This window comes from Olea europaea, chromosome 1, assembly GCF_002742605.1.
Source record: "Olea europaea var. sylvestris chromosome 1, O_europaea_v1, whole genome shotgun sequence".
Classification (NCBI taxonomy): Eukaryota; Viridiplantae; Streptophyta; class Magnoliopsida; order Lamiales; family Oleaceae; genus Olea; species Olea europaea.
Window position 1 is genome coordinate 14,867,769 of NC_036237.1, and position 19,517 is coordinate 14,887,285.

At 31.0% G+C, this 19,517-nt stretch overlaps 1 protein-coding gene across 1 annotated transcript; it reads right to left on the reverse strand.

Moving 5' to 3' along the window:
* Positions 1-15,394: 15,394 nt before the first annotated feature.
* Positions 15,395-17,496, reverse strand: LOC111395258 (pentatricopeptide repeat-containing protein At1g71060, mitochondrial). The gene has a single exon (XM_023021244.1). The coding sequence runs from the start codon at positions 17,401-17,403 to the stop codon at positions 15,769-15,771; it is 1,635 nt and encodes a 544-aa protein (XP_022877012.1). The 5' UTR covers positions 17,404-17,496; the 3' UTR covers positions 15,395-15,768.
* Between the last annotated feature and the right edge of the window lie 2,021 nt (positions 17,497-19,517).

A 19,517-nucleotide genomic window follows, 5' to 3' on the forward strand; every position in this document is an offset into this window, starting at 1 on the left:
GGAAAGGATAGCTTCCACCCCATATACTAAGGTATAAGAAGTGGCTTGTGTTGGAGTCCGATAAGTAGTTCGATAAGCCTATAAGACTTCACCAATTTTCTCATGACAATCTCTTTTTAATTTGGAGACAACTTTATTTAGTAGACTGCATAGTGTTTTGTTGAATGCCTCTGCCAATCCGTTAGCTGCCGCATTGTACATGGACGAGTTGTACTGTTTGAATCCAAACTTTGCACATAAATTGTTTATGTGGCTACTGCAAAATGGCTTGCCATTATCAGTTATGATATGCCGCGGGATACCATATCGATAAATGATTTGGATACGAATGAAACCTGCGACATTTTCTTTCTTTACTTCCTTCAATGGTATGGTTTCGGCCCACTTAGAGAAGTAGTCGATCCCGGCGAGGATGTATGCATGCCCTACTAAAGACTTTGGAGTTATAGGTCTAATTACATAAAGACCCCATGCATCAAACGGCCATGAAGCTATTGTTGGATGTAATGGTTTCGGAGGTTGATGGATGAAATTTGCATGGATTTGGCAAGCTTCACATTTTCTTGCATAATCCATGCAGTCTTGTACCATAGTTGGCCAGTAATATCCCATCATCTTTATTCGAAAATGGAGTTTGGGTCCAAACTGGTGGGCACCACAAATTTCAGAGTGGGCTTCTTCCACGACTTGCGTTGCTTCATCATTACTTAGGTATCGAAGGAAAACTCCATCAAATGATCGTCGATAAAGTGTTCCCTTATAAAAGATAAAGTGAGAGGCAGGCCTCTTGATTTCTATTTTTCGCCTTGGATTATTTGGTAGCTTTTGATGTTGAAGGAAATTGATTATTGGATGTCTCCAATCTTCTCTTTCTTCATCTTCGACTACTTCCACACTATTGCTTTCTTCCAAATTACTGGGTAGCAATGACGGAAGCACCCATCTTTGAGCAATTGATATGGAGTGGGAAAATTCTTCATCTGATCTAACTAAAATAGCAACCAAATTAGCTAAGGCATCAGCTTCCTTATTTTCACTTCTCGGGATGAATTTGATTTTTATCGAATCAAATCGTCTCATAAGCATTGCTGCATGTTCATGATATGGCTTCAAGTCTGAATTACGGACTTCATATTTAGCTAAAAGTTGGTTGATTATCAATTTAAAGTCTCCAAAGACTTCCAGCTGGTGAATATCCATATCTAAAGTTGTTTCTAAGCCAATGATAAGAGCTTGATATTCTACCACATTATTCAAACATTTCTCTGTTAAGGCAAATGAGTAGGGTATGACGAGATCATGAGGAGTGATGAAGGCCACTCCTACTCCGGCACCATAACTTCGGGATGCCCCGTCGAAGTATAGTCTCCATGATGGTATGAAAGATATGATTGATAATTAAGATTGACACATATCCATATCTCGTAATTGATCCGATCATATTGACGAAAGTATTATAGTTTTACAATAAAGGAACAAGTTTGGTTTTGTCATACCATGTGATATTTTCTGCACATGTATTGCCCTGACACATTGCTAGATATCAATATGGAATAATGAATGTGAATTGGTGATAATTAAAAAGGTGAATTTTTAATTTATCAATTTTGATTATATTAAAATAATAATTCACGTCGTTAGGCATCTTAATTGGGAATATAATGGGTTTCACATAAAAGAAAAATTAGAAGAATGAGATTTACTAATTAATTTATTAAGAAGTGTTGGATAATTAATAAATTTTGTTGCTTATTAATAGACCCGAATTAATTAATTCATGGAGCAAATTGAATTAATTAAATATTGGACTAAGTTAAATTTTAGAAATGGGCAAGGTCCACTTGGACTTATCTTCAAAGGTTGCTAAGGTTTGAAAAATTAATAGAAAACATAATTATTCTTACTAATACAACGAAAGAATTTTCTATGTGGGTTTTCATTAGAAGTTGGACAATTGAACAGTTGTGGATACCAAATTGTGTTTGTTTGAGTTCAAGAAAAGTAAAGGAGTTGTAGAATTCAATAAAGGTATAATTTTTATCATAATTTCTATCTAAGCACAAAACAGATCCTTGATGGGAAATGAAATTTATTTTATTTTTCGATGTGCATGATTAAATAAATTCCCAACATCACATTGATATAAAAGTTTAGAATAATGCTATTAGTAAAAACAATGCTTACCCATCAACAGTCTATAAAACAGTAAGTAATGGTCACATTCTTTAATAGTTTAATATGCATCCAAATTTATAGGAGAATGGGTCGTTACCTTACTGTCACATAGATGATTTATAAGTATACACTATTTTATGTAGCATTACTTAATATCAGTGGTGGAGCTAGACAACTTCTAGTGTGGAATCAAAAATTAAGATGTAATTTATATTTTACCAACATAGCATTAATGAAAATAGGTCAACATATTATTACAATTTAGCATAGACATATTTATACCTTGAAAAGGTAGTATAATTATATCGTTATCAATATTGTCAAATATATCGTTCTCAACATATTCCACCATAATATCACTCAACCATTGATCTCCTGTCCGATAACACAATTGATTTTTGACAATATTCATTGCAGAATATACTCTATACTGTAGTAGTAATTGAAAAAATTAATGTTAATATTACAAGCCTGTAAATTAATGGGTACACCTCATTTTTTTAATCACAACTATCTTTTCTACAAGGTCACTTGGACCTTATAACCCTTCAAAATATTTTTCCATTATTGTTACAAAAAAATGAATAATTATATTTCAACAATAATTCCAACAATCTATTCAATTAATAATTTTCTCTTGCAATTCCTTGAATTCGATGCACTAGTAAGACCAAAAGAACAAAAAAATTATGAGGAACAAAAACCAGAAGCTTAAAAACGATTTAAACATAAAATTAGGCAACGATTCACATGGTCCATAACTATCGTCGAAAGATCAAGTTTTACTGTTTGACCTTGTTCTGAATTGTTCAGGAGCATAGCATTTCATATAAATTTTTTTTTATAAGAATGTACATCCTTGCATTTAATTCAAAGTTAATTGATATTGGGAAAAATGCAGTTTGGCTCTCAGTCTTTTCAGAAAAATTGAAGATCTGTTTACATTTTATTTTTAACTACACTCATCCTCACATTACATAAATTAGCAAAATTCGTTCTTGATGACAGATTCTGTGTCACATTTTGAATTTTGGCAGTTAACTTGCTTATGTGAGCTGCATATGGTTAAGATAGTCTGTCGAACCCCCCAAATGAAATTTAATTTATTTAACTATTGCTACACGTAAGTAAGTTTTATATTATTTGATCCTTCCCATGTAATCTACATACATTCTACAATGAAAATAACTCGTACACTCAAAAGTGAAATAGATGTCCTTACGGAATAAAGTAAATCTGTTTAGGTTATAAATAATGAATTATATATGTTGAAAAATATAGACCGTGAATCGTCCATGTGGGATGACAAGACCTGGAAGACAATAAAGTGGATTGAAGAGAATGGTTTGAACTTGAAATTCAAACATTCAACTCCTCATAACCTACCTTAACTTCTCCACATAAACTCCAATTCATTGTGTTAGCAAAAATGGAGAGAAAAAAAGATTGCGAAATGGTCAAATTTGTACGGAAAATATCACCAAGATTGAAAGGCACTAGAACCAATATTTTGGTATGAAAACTCACAAAAATGGGCATTTAGGTTGTGACTAATAATATCCTTCCATTTTGATCAGGATTGGGATCATTGGAGTGCAAAAAATTTGTAGACTTGGAGTTTTGGAAAGTAGGATGATTTAACCATTCAAAAGATTTTGAAATTCATCATTTCAAGTAAAAATCTTGACCCGAAATTTATGTTCAAGTATGCTTCGAATTATTACATTGATATTAGAGTCGTAAGCCTTGCTGTAATACATGCTTAAATATGTTATTACGTGATTCAATTGAGTTATCAATATTGTACGTAAAATTTTGAAATCTTATGTGCTCTTTAATGATATATTTTGATATACATGTCTAAAATTAGCAAAATTTTGGAATTATTATATATATAATATGCTTTATAATTTACCTGCAAAATTTCATCAATTTTCGTTATTGCATTTGGAGAAAATTGAAACCCTAGTTAATTTTGTAGAAAATTTTGAAAAGTTACTGCATTTTATTTGATGATTTTTGCGATGTAATATTTGTATGGAGTGAGAGGTATTTCAGTGAGCTTTCCAACCATATAAAAAAGTTAAATTTTGAAATTAAAACGTAGAAATTATGAAGTCTTGAAATTTGGATAAAAATCTGATTTTTTGTATGAAAATGGTCAGAAACTTCATCACATAATAACTTATTCTACACTGTGTTTCGTGCTTTTCATTTAATATGGTCAGATAAATCTTCTCGAAACCTTTTCAATGGTATTTTTGAGATGAAGAAGTTATGGCCCCTTGAAGTTGGTCGAAAATCTGGAAATTTTGCATGAATTTTTTGCCATTTCCATCCTTAGATAGATCTGTTGATATCCCAAACACGGCCTTAAAAATTGATTTTGTAAAATTTGACCATACAAATGAATCGAATGTCGAAATTAGTCGAATGGCCAATAAAAAATTTTGTAAAAATTAGTCTTGCACATGACAATGCGTGTAGGACTCGATTTCAATTCTGAAAATTATAGATTGGACTCTAAATTATTCTTGATTTTTCAATAAAATCAAAATTTTTAGGATAGTTAAAAATATTTTTTTATATTTAATATTTAAAATAAATTTGTAAAAAGTATTAAAAAAAAATTTTTAATTTGATTAAATTTTAAAATTTTTCTATAAAATCAAGAATATTTATTAAGCCTCTCATAATTTGAAAATGAGAAATATTTTAAAAATATTTAAAATACGACGTTTTATATATGTTCATGAGTTGTGTAGGTATTTCATTAGAATATGTAATCCATTGTGACTTGTTTCCAATTTTTATACTTGATCAGATATTACTGGATCTATACACACTTATAGCATTCTTATATGGAAGGCTAGAAAAGCAATTGTAGAAGCTCGAGAAATAAAATGAAATTAGACTATATTTTGTGATGATCTAGCACCACAAGCCTAACTCATTCAAGAAACGAGCTATGCAAACTCAATCCATTTAAGATTATGAAAGCTCAAACCATAAGTTAATTAAAAGCCCAACAATTTAATAGATTAAGTTTAAGTAAATTTGATTACAAAAATTTAATGAATAACTGAGTTGCCACAATGGTCATCTACATGGTATTTCATACAGGCAACTCAGGTTCAAATCACCACGTAGATGCTTTTATTAAACTTTTTTTACAAATTATTTTTTATGGTTTAAAAACTTTTCAAATCTTTGGTTAAAGACCCAATTTAACAAATATAATGATAATACAACTACCCATTTAGCTTTTCATTAAAAAGAAAGGTTACAAGTAGTGGAATGTCACTTTTTCACTACACCCCTCCTCAAATTCAAATTTTCGCTTATTTTCTCTCAAAAAATATATTTCATGTCAAGTTAAGCTTAAGAAAATAATGAGGGTAAGAAGAAGAAAAGTTTTCTACACATTTTGTTCTTTGATATCCAAGAAAATTCAAGGTAGGTAGAGGTGCAAGTATTTACTTCGTTTCAAATTATGAGTTTCGATAAATGTTTGAATGAAATGGTACCTCCGGGTACAATGCTTCGGTGCTACAACAATTTGAATGATCGTTCTCCGGCTCTACCTGTTTTGATATTGCTATAGTAATTGGATTTTGTCGAAAATCCATCTACGTGCGATGGTATGAATCTATAGTTCGAAATTTTTAATTTGATAACGAAATGCACCAATAATATCTATTGAGTTTCAAACTTATAGGTTAATTCCCTTCCTACATGTTGAATGGGTTTTTTTTGGGGTGTGGATGATAGTAAAGGATGATGCGACATGTGACGGAGAAGCCAGTGATTTAATATCTTTAGTTGATTATGAAATGTTTACGTTTTCTTTAAATTAGATTCCTATGGATGTCGTGTGTGGATCTATTATACGAACATTCTTTAATGTTTGAAACTAGATATGTGTCATAGAAATAAATTTACAAATCACCGTTTACAAAAAAAAAATATGTTAGCAATTTAAAGTTTTGGTGCATCTTCAAAAAATTCAGATTCTGCCTCGTCTTTAAAAATTTATAACTCTCTTGTTACTTGGAATTTTTATACAAAACTAGTGACGTTGTGTAGCCTAATAAGTTACCTACTAAATGAACTTGGAATCATGTCAATCCGATGTTGATAGAATTTTATATGTTGCATAAAGTAAACTGCATTGGGTAGAGTTGTCATTTTTCCAGCTTCTGCCTTGACTTCAAAAATACATAACTCGACCGTTACTTGAAATTTCTGGATGAAGCCAATTGAATTTGATAGTCTCATGGATTAGCTACTGAATAAATTTGAAATCATGTGGTTTTGATGTCTGTGGAATTTCATATGTCATTTTAAGTGAACTGCACCAGTTTACCTTTAAACCGAGTTGCTGCTGGGTTTTGAAAAATATTTAAATACCTCATATGATACCAATGGAAGCTAATTTTTTATTATGTCATATTATAAGGAGTTTTTTACTTTACATTAAATTTTGATGAAGTTTCGAGGTCGATAACTATGCAAACGAATTTATTTTTACAATTACCGTTTGAGACGAAAACTAAAATAGCAAAATTACTTTTTAACTTTTGCCAAAAAGTCCACGTCAATAGTCGTTACATGCATGGAACTCTTTCTAAAAACATTTTTGAAATTTTTTTCTTTTAGTATTGAATTATTGTAAAAATAAAAATAAAAATAATTCTTCAATTAAATTCTAAAATTTAATCTTTATACATTCCACTAAAAATATAGCTAAATAAATTTACAGCTAAAGTACAATTAATCTCATGACGTTTCGATCCATGAGGGTCGGGGCGTTACAGCACTGGTTATGGAACTTGTTGAAAAGCTACGTGCTTATTAAAATAAATAAATGATCTGAATATAACCTAGTAGAATACGTGAATAATTTTGAAATTTTTTGTGTTAAGCAGAATATGAGAATTCTTATGTCATTTTCCATTTGCTGGGATTGTGTTGCAACAAATATTAAAGTAGGGTTGAATCTATATAATAAAACTTATATGATGAGATGTTACACCTCATTCATATAGATAACAACACACTAACCTGCGTACGAATAAAAAGTTGATAACCCGATCTAGACATATGATTCCACATTTTATTTTTGATATGATCAACTGGAATAAGCATATTTATAATAAGGTCCTTGTATATTCTCGCTTGATCATCTATGATGTTCATATAGAATATTGCGACAAAATACTATATAACCAAATTCCAACATATTTACTTTGAAGTTACAAAAGTATTTACCATGTCATTTCAAAAGTCATGCATATACAATATAGGATTTTAAAAAACACTATACAACAAATTGAACGACCAAACAACAGCCTACAAAATAACCCTATAGGTCATTTCCATGTACACGAACTTCGAAATTCCGTAAGAGCTTTACAACTAACTATGTCTTTTTATGAAGTTCCATACTTACCTCCAATGCAAGAATTACATGAAGTAATGCCCAATAAGTAAAAATCATGCATACCATGAGGTAAGTAATACGAGTATATGCCGCCAAGTCGTTTCTTTAAAAGATCATACTAAAATGCATCATATTATTATGCTACTTTGTCAAATTGATATTATATTGATAAAAACAAATATAAAAAGATATAACATGTTCAACTGAACAAATTTGAAGACAACTTTTGTGACAATATCAAAGGAAAAAATACAAAAAACCTTATTCATCCTAATAATTAATGTTGTGTACCAATAGTGACCATTATATTTAAGATTTGTAGTGTTTATGTTGGATATTAATTTTGTCAGCTTAAATGTTATCCGTATTTTATTGAACTCAGAATTATAAAAAAAAAATTAAACGGGGCAAGGAAACTGCCCCGCCCTGCAGCGTCGAAGGCGGGGTTGCCAAGTCGTTTCTTTAAAATATCATACTAAAATGCATCATATTCAATTATTCATCAAAGTTAACTCAAAAATAATTTCATTTGAAATCTTTTCTTTATATTAGCCCCTTGACCCACCTGTCATGCATCGAATAAAGCTCTGTGCAATATCAATATTAATAATCGATAATCAAATGGTCAATATGATATCGACACAATCGAAGTGACCATCCTCTTGTGACCACTAAAAATAAATCTCCTAACCGTCCCTATGATAACCAAAGAAGTGTCTCATCTGTAGTGTTAATAATCATAATATTACAAAGGTACAGTTAAGTGGTCCACCATCCCATGATCATCAAAGGTACATCCCCTATGTACCCCTACGATCACCTAAGATATCTCACCCGTGATGTCAAAACTTATGGCACAAGCATATCTCACATGCCTCGATGTCTAGTAGTGGTCAATAAAGTTTTTTATGATGTAAATTCATTTTTCCGATCATGTCGTGCATGTTAGATTTTTTTTTATTTTTTATTTTAAAGACATATGTCATGCATGCACGTACTATTTGCTCATGAATGGCATACTCTATCAATATATTTCGAAGCCACATGCTCAACAATAGTAACCATCATATGATATACAATGAACTCTTCATCAAGGTTATATAAATGTTAAACAATACTCTATAGAGAATATTTCATTAAAACAATGTTTTTGTCTCATAGTTGTAAATGGATTTTTACTTACTTTTTGTCTATGTATGAGTTTTCTACAAAGTAAGATTCAAGTCTCCTTTCCATTTAGGGTCTTAAACAACCTGTAATACCATCTAATATCAAATATTGTCCTCAATTTCATAAGATTAACACACACATTCTTGCACCGCCACCATAATTGTCAAGATAATTTACATAACAATAATATTTCAAGTAATCGGCCCTATAACTCCCTCTATTTCCGAGTTCAATGAATATAATGTCCATCTGGTTGTATCACAAATGACCCAACCCTTATTCAAATCAATTCTCCAAGCTTTAGAAAAAATTGGTGAACAGATAAAGGTTGGACTATGTGAAATTAGAAAATGGACAGAATCTACCTTTAAATTTTATTGCTGTTCGGTCTAGTTTCATTCATCTTTTCACACCCTTAACAACGTCTATTCATATAAAAAAAATTATCACCCTTCTATGACATGTATGGGAATGTAATCATGTCCTAAATTCACCATAAGTGCAGAATTTTCAGCCCCAAGTTAAGTCCTTTTTACAGGATATCAAATCAGGCAGCTTAATTTGACTGTCTTTGGTTTCTATTGCATTATCATGCCATAAATCAAGTTCTAGCATATCAAAACCTATTTTAATACTATAAATCTTATATAAGAACATTCAGGGTAATACATATAAGTTTCCTTCAAAGTATTATTCAAAATTAAAGGTTAATTTCTCAAAATCCAACAACCATCAAATCTCCATCCATGTTGAGTTCATTCAAGTTCTTGTAACCAGTTACCCTTATTTCTGGCATCACAAAATCACAGCACCACCCAACATGATCTAAAGTAAGTCCAGAAGTTGAAGTGACTATAAAACCTCAAAACCAATAAAGATAAACCTCAAAACTGTGACTAACTTAGCAGCCCAGAACTTCCAATTCTTGCTTTTTGTTTTATACTTCTCTTTTGCTTTTGTTTTTACTTGGAATCAATTGGGGATGAGTTGAAGTAGTTAATATCTTATGTAGGAGATAGATATGAAATCTTTAAGGAGGTTGAGTCTTGCATAATGCATAGAAATGAAGAAAAGGACAAGTAGCATCAAGCATGTGGTGTTCCCAAGCATGAGGTGATTTTGTAGTAAAAATATAATTTTACACCCATTCTTCCAGTAGAAAATCAATTGTCTTTGACCTATCTTAGTAGGTCTACAACCTAATTTAATTTCCGTTAGATCCTAAAATAATTTATAGAGTTAATTCCTTAACTGTTTAATCGCTTCCTTACCTAATTGGCGGCCAATTCTCGACCGACTTCAATAATTTTCACCTCGATATTTATAACATCACATGAACCTTATATTATTCTATTGGGATCATGTCACTCCATGTCTTGTGTCCTAAATATGTTAAGGACTTAATTAGGGTTTTGGGTAACCTTGATCAACCAAATCAAAAGCTTGTAACTTTGCGGATAATAATTTAGACACTTTCAAGATTATAATTGTTTAACATATCAATATCTAACATCTAGATTAACGTAAATTTGCACCATAACTTAGTGTAAGATTCACCATCTAGGTCTAGAGATCAAAGGCTAACACCATATAGAGATCTTAAAACCTCAAAGATTAGGTGAACCATAATAAGATAAAGCAATTTTGAACTATTGATACAAATGCAATGTTAACATAAACAGTAAGTAATGTATGAATTATATTGGCCAAGTGTGTAAAGTGATATTTGGGCCATTACATGTGGGTTTTATTCTTCGATTATAATTGAAATTATATTCTGAAAGAATATATTTGTGATATCGTGATACATGTCATAATATGATAAATATGCATATTTATATTTTTAGTGCACATTATGGAGCTTTCTTATTGAATTACATAATATCGTTAGTTTGCAAATTATTATAATTGCTAAGGTCAGTACAATTAGTGAAATCCTTACTTGGACCTATTGATTGTTAATTGAGTGATAGTTCGGTGATTAGAAGATTTAGAGAAAATTTCACCTAGAACTATTTGATTCACAGAGTTTTCAAATTGGAAGAATTAATGTAATTCTCCCTAAGAATTTATGAAATTTTGCGTTATGAAATTAAGTCTATTAGAGTGAAATAATATGATTGTGGACGATGATTGGAAACATATTAAAGTTTCAACTTAGTGCATAACTTTGAACTATCGTATACGTTAATTTGCATTAAATGAAAAATGGTATATTTGCATAAATGGGTATTGATTGTGAATAAAAATATCTCTAAAATCTAATAGATCATGACGTCAAAATCTATAGTTGTTGACCTTAATAAGATTTTAAGTATACTAAAAGAACATGATGTTTTAGAGAGTATCAACCAAGCAATAAGCTAAAACAAATGTTGGATAGATAAGGAGACTCAAAAGGAACCAAGACGAACATATGTGATAGTAAGTATATGAAGTGATTTTGATAGCAGATCAATATTATAAAATTTCAAGTATTTCAACAATACGGTTTGAATCTCTTGGCTTGACAATGGTTAAGTTAAAAGATATATTAGACAGTTAGAATACAGACACACACATATATATTTATATGACTTATACATGCAACTTAATGTTGCAAAGTGGAGAAGTGGCATCCTGTTTGATTTAAGATAGTATTCAAAACTCCATTAAACTTGATCTCAATCATTGTTCTTTTAAGAGTGGTCTCTAACTTGAACTTATACGCGATAATTATGTTCGTACTCATAGTTCTAACATTTATTATAGTTCTGGATATTTGTGCAACGGTTTAAGGTTTTGAGTTGAGAACACCATTCAAAACAGTAAGAGTTAAACTTCCATAAAGTAAATCAATCCAAATTTCTTTGCAGACCATGATTGAGATAGAAATGAAAACTCATATTTTCATTACATTTATCGATGGATTTACCCATTTTATTTGTGCCTCTGATTTACATAAGTTGATGATATAGTATTGATTTAGATTTTTCAAAAGTGGAGTAGAAAATAAGATTATGAAAGTGAAGATTTTAAGAACTATTTGAGAGCATGAATCTATATTATGAGAGCTCAGTGGTCTATGTATTTAAAGAGAAATTCTTTTTGGATTGACTATTCCTTAATTACCAAGAATTATATGGTCTATTGGGCAAAAAGAATGAAATATTGCTAAATATGATGATGCTTAAGATAATGTAATCCAATTTACGTGTCTTGTTTTTGGAAAGAGTGTCGGTTAATTGTAGTCTGTCATTTAATGAAGTTCTCTAAATATTAGTACTTTTAGAATATATATCAGCTTTGAACACAGAGATAACAAAATATGTGTTATCTTAGATTCATAATCGACTGTATAAGTTCTTGTTAATGAGTTTAGGAATATGAGTCTATTAAGAATGAGATGTATCACTCTCAAATACACATAATAGTCCAAAAAGTACTTAAGTGAGATTTTGGATGGATATTGGGTCACAAGATGTGATATTTGACTTTTTTCCTAGTAAAGGAGAATACTTTTGAGAATATTATTGAAATTGATATTATGTGGATTGATGAATTAGTTTTAAATACCAAAGAGTTGGTTTAAGCTTCTGATTTAAGTGAGAGTTATCTAAGAACTATCTAATTTCAATGATTTTTGGTTTCGAGTAGGAGCTAAGAACTATCTAATTTCAATGATTCTTGATTCAGAAAATCAGTGGAGAAATTTGAGGAACGTGATGAAAGTATATATGAAGTAGAAAATTCCAACCTAATTTGAGATGTGGTAGAAGTTGTAGTTGGAGATTATGTTTCCTGAGAATATTCATGTTCTTAAAAACTAAATAGAAGACTAATGGGTTTATGATAGATAAATCTCATTTTTTTTAGAGAAATGTTATATTCAATATGCGTATATTAGAGTTAAATAAACTTTTTTTTCTTAATAGTGAGATTCACTTCTATACGTTAATGCTAGCCATGATAGTGTGTTTAATTCTAAATTATAATAAACAATTTTAGATGCTGTATTTTCATTCTCAATTGAGAATTGATTGAAGAGGTCTAAATAAATCAATTTATAGGTATCATGTTAAAGGCTTTTATAGTGGTAACTTTATAGTTATATTTGTAGTCTAATGTAGTCATTTTGACATTAGTATTTGAGTTTTAACAGACTTTAAATTCCGTAAAAAAATTCATATATGGGTAAAGATCATTGTATTTATGTAAAAGTCTGATGGTGGGCTGTAATTGTAACTTTGATGTTAATAACATTACATTGGTTAAGCATAAAAAGGAGTGTATTGAGATCATTTTGAAATGGTTGTCCTTAATCCCTAATAACGAAGGATGTAGGTTTAGCAAATTGTATATTTTATGTTAAAAAGATTATTCTAATTTTCTTTCTGTGTCACAAGAGTTGCATACTATAAAGATACTAAAATATTTTAAAACTATATAATTGCTACCATTTTGATACTCCTACATCGAAAGATGACCATATAAGTTTTAATATATGTCCGAAAATTTCATATGTGCGCAAAGAAATATCCAGAGAATCATATCTAGTACAATTAGGAGTTAGAAGTATAATATGATGTATTCTTGTCCTAACATTTGTCATGCCATGAATCTAGTCAGTAGGAATCAATTTTATCCTTAAAAAGGGTATTGTGATTCCTGAAGGTTATTGTTGTCAATTATTTTATTTTGTTGTTGACGGAATAACTTATTATTGAAATAGATATGCAAATATCGACTAAAAATGAGATTTAGTCGAGTACAAATAATCATTAGACTTGTACACTCTTGATATGTAGGTGGCAAAAAGTATATCTTGTAGTGTATATCTTGATAGTTGAAAATTTTATTTAGTATAGATGTATTGTGCATCTAATAATACTAATTGAGAATATGAAATCCATGATATTTATGCAATCATCTAATATGTTGAGGATCTCAAGTATTAGGATGAAACCAAACACTTGATGGTATTTCTATAAGAGACATTAGCAAATAAAGTTTCTTTACGATATATATACATAAATGATGATATGTAATCATTATACTCCAAAGATCTCTAGACATGTACTTTTTGGTAATATCGAATATCTAAAATTGTATAAAATATGATACTTAGTATATCAAAAAACTTTAAATTTGAATTTATTTGTATGCCAGAAATGACAAATTTTGAGTTCATGTGTAATCAACTATTGGGATTACGAGATAATAATTTGTATGCACATATAAAGTATGTCGAACAAATTTGTATGCACGTATAAAGTATGTCGAATAAATTGAGATTGGCTTACTCATACAAGCAATTGACTCAGACATTTTGGAATGTGCTAATATGAGATATCATGATCATATTACGTACATGATTCAATCGCCTTGACCAGATATCAAAATGAGATTGCAATAAGTAATTGATATAGATTTCGTTATTCTTTAGATCTGTTTTTATAACCAGATCGAGTTCTCAATTGGAGATTGCCTAGAGGAATAAAGATAAAGATAACTCAAGTTAGGTATCGAGGAACACCATAAGTAGGATATGTACAGTGTTATTTATTTATAAAGAATATGACATATGCCCTAAAAAGGAAGAAAATATTATAGCATGTGTTTTATACTATGTGTGTTTTTACCACCAATATTTGGTAAATGAGTGAATGGATCCCTGTTTCCTCATTGTGTAAGATCTAAAGGTTTATATAACATCATAAATACCTTTATGACTTTAGACTTTTTTTGAGATTTTAATTCAGTTGATACTTTAGCATGTTGCTAATGACTATGATTGATTCAGTTTGATGTCACATGTATAGAAAAGCAACTAATTTGAAGTTAAAGAATTTGAGTAGGAAATGAAAACTATTCTGACCAACATTTATATTTTTATTCATCGGTCGGACAATTATATTTAACCATTTATGGCATATAACACAATTGTGGAAACAATGATACGGTGTAGGTTCAAGTATGTTCCATAAATACTCGAGGGATCGAAAATACTTAAATTAATGTTGAAAAATAAGTTTGGAGTATAACGAAATGTCATGTTACTCTAGTAGAGATACCATTTATCCCTAACATGTTTATAGCACAGTGAGCTCTAATATACTCATTGGTCTCACGATCTATTTGTTGTATGAATTTTTTTAGATAAACTTTGAAATGGATCCAACATTGTGATATTCGTTATCTTTTTGGGTTCGAGTTAATCTCATTATGTGCGAATGGGAGATGTTAGAAAATAGGGCCATGATTGTCCAAGTGAGGAGACCCGATCCACAAGACAACAAAACAAGTTGGAGGGAATAGTTTGAACTTGAAATTCAAACATTTGACTCCCCATGACCTACCTTAAGGCCTCACATAACCTCCAATTTATCGTGTTAGAATAAAATGGAGAGAAAAACATATTGCAAAATGGTGAAATTTGTATGGAAAATATCACTAAAATTGAAAGGTACCTAGAACCAATAAGTTGGCATAAAAACTCACAAAAATTGACATTGAGGTTGCAGCTAATAATCCCCTTCCATTGTGATCGGGATTGAGACCATTGAAGTGCAAGAAAATTGATGATTTGAAGTTTTGGAAAGCAAGATAATTTAACCATTCAAAAGATATTGGAATTCCTTATTTCAAATTTTCAAGTAAGCATCTTGACCGAAAATTTATATTCAAGTATGCTTCGAATTATTACAATCCCTACAAATAAATTACTAGGGTGTATAATTCATATTCATCTTACAAGCTCAAGCTGATTGAAATCTTAAGACAACAAAATAAAGAAGACAAATTTCCAGTATTCGATCATCAAAGATTGCAGCCTCGCACCCGTTTTCCATTTGAATTCAATAGACATTACCACAGTCATTCCATTTCCTACCTCGTCGCTCAAGAAAGATGCAACTAGTCAAATGACAAATTTTGGTCAGTGTACGGAGAATACAAGATCAGACATTGGATTCCCAGGAACATTTAAAATTTTTCTTTCGTTAACCGACTAATGGAGTTTTCCTTAGTCTCTCAACCTTATGTGTCAATATCATAGCAATATCTTCTTTCCCGTCATCAACAAGAGCTCGTTTCAGAGTCTTAAACATTGTATCTGGAGGCCTTATACCCATGTCAAGCATCTCTTGAAGATATTGGCATGCATCGTTCAACTTATTCTCATTGCAGAGACTGTTGATCAAGGTCGAAAACATGTGCATTCCAGGAAGTACACCTCTGGCCTTCATCTGATTCCACACTCTCAATGCCATATCCGTCCGCTCCTCATTGCAAAACATCCTTACCATGATCTCATATGTACTTACAGTTGGCTCACACCCTGGCTCATCACTAATTTTGTTAAAAACAACATAAGCCTCTTTTGTTCTGTTAACCTTTATAAGGTGCCGTAGAATTATATCATAAGTTCGTGCATTCGGACCAACCCCACATTTTTTCATCTCATCAACTGTCCGATAAGCATCATGCATTCGATCTGACCAACAATAAGCTCCCACCATAGCATTATAAGTAGGTGCCTCAATAGCAAAACTGCTAGCCTTACACGACTCAAAGAACTTCAAACATTCGTTCAACCTCTTCTCCGGCCCCAAACCATTAATCAAAGTGCAATATATATGAGGGGTCGTCTTGATATTCTTCTTTTCCATTTCATGATATAATTCAATCGCTTCGTTGAACCTTCTAACCTTACAATAAGCATTGATTAAAATCCCATAAGTCACAACATCGGGCTCAAAGCCATCGCCCCTCATCTCACGATAAACCTCGTCCATTCTAAGCAAATTACACTCTTGACCCCACCCTTCCAACAAGATTGCGTAGGATTTAATGTCGGGCCTAAACTTTCGGTTTTTCAATTTATCAAACACCTTCTGAGCACTGTCCACATGCCTAGACTTGCTCATGGTATCAAGCAGCCTATTGTAATCTTGCAACTCGGTCGTAAAACCATACTTCTTTTCCATCATCTCAAATGCCTCCATAGCTTCTTTCACCTTCCTTGCCCTTGCGTATCTCCTCGAAACCAGAGCAAACGTGTTTTTCGACAACAATCCCTTTTGTTTCATTTCATCCACCAAAACCCACACCATTTTGAATTGCTTAATTTTTCCCAACGCTTCAATGAGAGAGTTATAGCACTCATCAATATACAGGAAGACTTTTTGCTTCTCCGCCCACCTGAAAAACGCCAGCGCAGTAATTCCCGCATTATTGAGCTTCTTTAACACTTCCAAAACCACAATTGGAGATATACTACTAAAATTAGCAGAACTCAAAGCAGAATCCAGATTTTTTGGAATTTTAACATTGGATACTAATTTAGCGATTCTTTCTGCTTCTTGGGTGGTTTCGGCATCTAGGTTCTTGTAATTATTAGTCTTTAATGAAGTATGATCGTGAAATGCTCTCGGAAAATGAGGATATGAGGTAAACCCAGATGGGTTGAGGTAATGAGTTAGTATGTGGGTTTTCGAGGGATTTAATGTGGCTAGGGCCGAGGAATTTGGAGCATTAGGGGTTATTCCATGAAGAGAATCCTGGGAACACTTAAGAAAAGGTTTAGATAAATTTTGGAGGAATTTGGATACACCCATTTGAAGCGAAGTTAGCATAATCTGATAAAAAAAACTGACAAAATCTGTCTGCCCGGACGAGGTTCAAACTCATAATTTGGGGGAAAACTAACTGTTCTTATGTGACTAGTGTTTCAAAGCCCAAGTTTGAACTCCATTATTTTTTAACAATAGATTTTGAAATGAACTTATTATGCCCTTTGAGCCCCATTTTTTGGAGAAGAATGAATTTTTAAATAGTATATTGATGGAAAATATATAATTAAAAAATAGGAAAAAAATTTAAATTTACGTGTAATATTATTTTATTGAAGAATGTGTGGTTGAAATTATATCAAAATACTGTTGAAAAATGCATTTTTCCATAAGAATGGGACTCAAACAAGGGCTATGTGTGATTAAGAAGTTGAAAAAGATTTTAAATTTGTGTGTAATATTATTTTATTAAGAGAATATTTGGTTGAAAATAAATTTGAAGACAAATGTATATTATTGAAAAATGAGACTTAAACAAGGGCTAAGAGGCTCTAAAATGATCCGATGGTTTTAAGAAAGTTGTCCATCAATGAATAGAGAGAGATTTTTTTTATCGATAAATGTGTAATATATTTATCAAAATCATGCACAAATACACCAAGCATATTTGGGCAAATCATCCAAAATAGATATACAAATTTACATAGTCACGCCAAACTTGCCGGTCACCATGCCTAACTTCTTTTTCACCATAGTGGTCTTTTCAATTGCAAAAGACAAAAATATTCTTAGTAAGGCTATCAAAACTACAAAAATATGGCTGTATTAAAAAGACAAGAAAAACATTTTACTTGTAAAACAAAAACTAACACTTCCCTCTTAAAATTTGAAAATCAATTCATTTTCTTTATCTGTTTTCTCCAACACAGATAATGTTCTCTCATTTTGCATCTTCTTTAATCTTAAAACCTCAAAAATTTATCAAATGCTATATAAAAATATTTCTTATGTATCCAACACTTCGAATCAATAAGTATATTTAATTTTGTATTTGTTAAATTAATATATTTTTTAATTGTTCAATTTCAACATATACTAATACATAAATAACTTTTTACATTTCATTTAATAGATTTGAAATTTTTTAAGCAAAAAATGAAAAAAAAAATCATCTGCATAATCAAATTTCGTATTTTAAAAATTCAGATGACTGAACCATCCTATAACGGACAGCCCAGCTGGACAAGGATGTCCATGGCCGCCCGACTAAGATGGATCTTTTTATTTTTGTTTTTAATTTTTAGTACCCTTATTTATTAATTCCTTGTGGTTAATCTTTTTTTTTTTCCGTAATGAAGATATGAGATCGGCATATTTGCAGGTTTGTTATTTCAATGAATTTAAAGGAGAAAATGGTCGATGAGAATGAAAATGACAAATGAAGGAGATGATGTTACTAAAATTGTGATAATATCGAGTATGTCCTATGAGGAAATTATACCATGATATACAAAGCAATGAAACATAACTTTGAGTTTAAAGTAAATAAATCAAACAAGTTTACATACATAATTATTTGTGTTGACAACAGTTGTAGTTGGCATTTGGGAGTGACGAAGATAAATACGAATGAGTTTTTTGTGGTTCACAAGTATGCACAAGAATATACTTGTAAAGTGGATATTCGCCGAAATAATCCCAAATAAGACGGATCATGATTTATTGGTCGACAAATAGTGCATAAGGTTCAGGATCCATGGACAATTTACAAACCTACAGACATCATTGGCGGTGTTTGTTAAAAGTATGGGGTCATGAGATACAAGAAGGTCTAGAAGGCTAAAGAATGTTCATTGAAGGATTCAATGGGTTAATCGAGGAGAGTTATGCTAAATTAGTCAAATATTGTCGTAACATAAGAAGAACTAATCCTAATTAGACATTTTTTTATAAGACTAATTATGAGAATCGCTTCAAGTAAATTCTTTATAGCTCTTAGACAATGCATTTGAGAATTTCGAAATATGCAACCCCTAATTCTAGTTAACGATACAACTTCGAAAGCTATATAAAAAGGAAAGTTGATTATTGCTACATGTCAATACACCAATATCCAAATTTACCCTCTTGTGTTCAACATAATTGATGGCGAGAATGATCTACTATACGTTCATTCT

Excerpts from the sequence above, each read along its gene's own strand:
- LOC111395258 (XM_023021244.1), bottom strand. The coding sequence starts at position 17,403 with ATGCTAACTTCGCTTCAAATGGGTGTATCCAAATTCCTCCAAAATTTA.